This window comes from Coffea arabica, chromosome 11c, assembly GCF_036785885.1.
Source record: "Coffea arabica cultivar ET-39 chromosome 11c, Coffea Arabica ET-39 HiFi, whole genome shotgun sequence".
Taxonomy (NCBI): Eukaryota; Viridiplantae; Streptophyta; class Magnoliopsida; order Gentianales; family Rubiaceae; genus Coffea; species Coffea arabica.
In genome coordinates this window covers 1,142,867-1,147,093 of record NC_092330.1, presented here as the reverse complement: position 1 = coordinate 1,147,093, position 4,227 = coordinate 1,142,867, and the positions used below count along the sequence as shown (strand labels likewise).

Here is a 4,227-nt window from a genome sequence, read left to right as displayed (position 1 = left end):
ACATGGAGTCAAGTATACGGTATAAGTATTCTGCATAATTTTGCAAGCATAGGGAAGTTCCTCGGTGTCAAAACGAGATACAGTAAAACCTCTATAAATTAATATTTGATAAATTAATAGCCTTTATTTAATAATAATTTTTCTCTGTCCTGATTTGGGTTAATGATCTAAATTAATAATTTTGATAAAATAATAAGATAATAATTTTTAAAACCTTACATAACCCTTAATACCATTCATATCGTAAATTCATAATTCACTAAAATTACATATTATATTTTCTTAAAATATTAGTCTATTGTTGCTTGTTTATTCTTAAAATTTAAGTCTACTTGAATTTCATCCCTAATTTTTCTTATTGAATCTAAAAGTTTTGGACTTGAATTCGCAAATTGCAATAAGAAATTATGAAGAGTTATTGATAATTCAATGCTTCCTTTCAGTTAACGGGCTCCAAAGCTACCGTATCATTCTCAATTTCATCAGTTATGTATATATATTGAAGATATTAATAGAATTAAATTATACTTGCAAATCAAGTAGATATGGGTTAGTTTCTATTAATACAATAATTCATATTTTTATAAAATAAAATAAAACTTTAGTTGATTAAATGAGTGTTTCTTTGAATTATAATCACACTTGATAAATTAATAAATTAATTAAGACCTCTTTAAACTAATAGAATTTATATGGTTGTAAGGTTATTAATATATAGAGGTTTTACTGTACAATTTTTTTTTTGGTCAAACTATCATAACTTTTTTTTGACGTATAATACATGGCAAATAAAAGGAGGTCTAATCCTCACATTACATCTGAAGATGCCAAACAAAACTGAATATTCGAAATATAACCATACAAAAATTATAGTAAAACTACTACTGCTTCTCAAATCACTTGGAAGATATTGCTCATTCTGACTGATTCAACAATAGCAGCCAGCACTTGGATAGTTGTAGGGCCTAGCAGATTGAAAGGAAAAAAAAAAATCCAATATAAGTAATTTATCCCTTGCCAAGTGCCAGTTTCAAAATATTTAAAGTTGGCATTTATGAAAAGAAAAAGATATGTGAAAGTCTAAGACTCTATACAGTTTATCAAGCTTTACATGACTATTCTGTAATCCATGGTTCAAATATAATCACTAAACAAACAAAAAAGATAAAGGAATATCTAAAAATTGTTAAATTTTCAATGGGCCAGTTAACAAGGATGCTAAGCTACGTGAATTGTGACGCTTTAGTGCGTGACGGTGAAAACTAGATGAAACGTGTTTTTCAATGTACTTACTCAATGGAAGTTCCTCCTCAGGTGAGCAGTCTTCAATGCAATCATTACGCAGATTTTGTCATAGGCATTTTCCAGAAACCTGAAGTATGCATAGCTCCATGACTCCTTGAAAATAAGGATTCCCAAAACTCCCAAGAGCCCGGCAGCAAAACCGGGTCCTATACCAGCATAAAACCAAGACCAATCAGACTCGTTGTGACCTTTGTCATCAAGAATTGGTCCCTTTTCCACAGGTAATTTGTCTTGCAGGCAATTGTTTGGGAGTGGCTTGCCACAGAGTCCACTATTTCCTTCATAGATGGATGGGTCGGTTAAGGTCTGAAGTTGATTTCCTGATGGTATTGGCCCTGAAAGGTTATTGTATGACAAATTTAGGAAGCTCAATGAGTCTAAAGCAGACAAGCTTGGAGGGATTGCACCGAAGAGTTCATTCATTGATAGATCAAGCGTTTCAAGTTGCTTCAAATTGGCAATCTTCTTGGAGATCCTTCCGCTTAGATGGTTTTGTGATAGGTTCAAAATTTGCAGCCCAGTAAGATCCATTATCCCATCAGGGATTTCACCAACTAAATTATTTGCTGAGAGGCTTATAGATTTAACAAACATAACATTCTCTGAGGAGTACTCAAGTTCTCTTCCTCCCTTAAAGTTTTGAAGACTGATTTCATTATTAATTCCTTGATGATATTTTCCTGGATCATTTGATGCCATCACAGTGAAGTTGTTAAAACATTGAGGAATATTTCCTGTTAAATTATTGTGTGCCAGGTTGAGCACTTGAAGATTTGAGATTTGGCAGAGTTTATTAGAAATACCTCCATGGAAATTGTTCGACTGAAGTCTTAGAAACATCAACTTTGAAAACCTTTCCCCAATCCACGATGGTATGATATCCTTCAGTCTATTTTCACCGAGATCAAGAAGTTGCAAGCCTGTCAAATTTTGCATTGATGAGGGGAGTTTCCCGACGAATTTATTACCATACAAAAGCAGACTGTTAAGTCCCTTCAAGTTTCCTAGTGAACTTGGTATTTGACCGTAGAGCCTGTTATTTGCCAAGTTTAGGATCCACAAATCTCGCAAGGTTCCCAAGCACATTGGAACTCTTCCTGACAAATGGTTGTTGGATAGTTCTAACTCAGCTAAACTTTTCAACCTGCACAAGTCTTCCGGGATAGTACCTCTGAAATGGTTATTATTGAGTCTCAGATAAATCATACGGACAACAGTTTGATTGGCGTCAGGCTTTGGAATATGTCCTGTGAGAAAATTTTGTGAGAGATCTAGATACCAAATATCTGACGGAAAGGATTTCAGAGATCCCTCCATTTTGTTTGAAGATAGAAGTAATGCCCGATCTTCACCATGATGGCTCTTCATTTCTTTGAACTCTAGTGGACTTCCAGTTATGTTGTTGTTGGAGAGATCTAAATATTTAATATCATAACAAAGCTCTCGAAACCAGCTAGGGATGGCATCTGAAATGCTCGCATTATTTATGTATAACTGTTCAACCTCTTGTTGCATCCGAAGCCACTCTGGAAATCGAGGTCCTAGTTTGATGGATTGCATGCCAATGTATTGGAGTTGAAATGGAGGAACCCATGAGGAGCTCACATTCAAAGAAAATGAGTTCTCAGATAGGTCCAATTTCTTCAGGCATTTGAGTTTCGAAAAATGATGCTCAGATAGTACACCGGTTAATGAATTATAAGAAATGTCTAATGTTTGTAGGTTCATGAGCTGCCCAAGACTGTAGGGTATGGTGCCATTTAACCTACTTGAAAAGAGAAGTAGTTCGGTTAGTTTTACAAGCTGCCCTATTTCACTTGGTATTGACCCTTGCCAGTCATTGTAACTCAAATCCAAATAGGTAAGACTTATAAGCTGGCCTATTTCACTAGGTATCGACCCTTGCAAGTTGTTATTATTCATATCCAAATAAGTAAGACTGCTCACATTGCAAAGAGATTTCAAAGTTGAAGCATCAAAGCGGTTATAGCCAAGATCGAGAAGAGCTAGAGATGTCATTTGCCCAAATAGGCCATGAATTGGAACAGAGAGGTTATTAGAGCTAAGACGAAGATCATGGAGAATAGTAAGATTATGGAGCCAAGAAGGGACCATGTACTTGCCGAAATTATTTCCACTGAGGTCAAGAGTAGAAAGAGATGTGAAATTGGCCGGTGAAAGATGAGGAATGATGAAAAGTTTACAAAAATCCAACTTTAGTGTTGTTAGTGAAGAAAGCATTTTAATTGCCTTTAACCCATCTTCAGCGGCACTAAGATCTACCCAGGACAGGACTAGGCCTTCTAGAGAAGAAAGCCCAGCAAGCCACCCGAGATCCTTACTCCTCAACCAATTCTGGGTTATGTAGGAATTTTGAGTTGCAACTCCAAGATCTAAATACCTTAAATGCGAGCAATTTCCTAAATGGTAGGGAATTTCACCGGCAAGTTCTGCACTAGAGAGATTGAGGTATCTCAAGCTTTTAAACAATCCAAAGAATGTGGGAATTTGGATTCTTGAAAAATTATTCAAGCTTAGGTCTAGGTACTGCAAATTGGTCAAATTGACCAAAGATGGACTTAATTGGCCTCCCAAACAATTTTTGCAGTAATGACCATCTTCATAAATTGGCACCTTATTGCGTAGATCAAGTTTCAAAACACTATCAGTGGTATTGTGGCAATCTACTCCTTCCCATGAACAACAACGTTCTCCAATCCAAGATGACAAACGATTTGATTCATCTATCAACCCATCTTTGAATTGAAGAAGGGCACGGCGTTCACTTTCAGTACAGGTTACATTTGAATAATTATAATAAGCTTGGTTACTGCTGGCGAATGGGATTTGGCTGGCGAAGAGAATAAAACTCAATAGAAAGTGTAGTAGTAAAGATGAAGAAGAACAAAGAAAATGCTCCAT

At 35.7% G+C, this 4,227-nt stretch overlaps 1 protein-coding gene across 1 annotated transcript; it reads right to left on the bottom strand.

Annotated features, from left to right (window-relative positions):
- Positions 1 to 1,293: 1,293 nt before the first annotated feature.
- LOC113717069 (receptor-like protein EIX2) lies at positions 1,294 to 4,227 on the bottom strand. The gene has a single exon (XM_027241717.1). It carries the CDS (start codon positions 4,225 to 4,227, stop codon positions 1,294 to 1,296), a length of 2,934 nt encoding a protein of 977 aa, XP_027097518.1.

Excerpts from the sequence above, each read along its gene's own strand:
- LOC113717069 (XM_027241717.1), bottom strand. The coding sequence starts at position 4,227 with ATGGAGCATTTTCTTTGTTCTTCTTCATCTTTACTACTACACTTTCTA.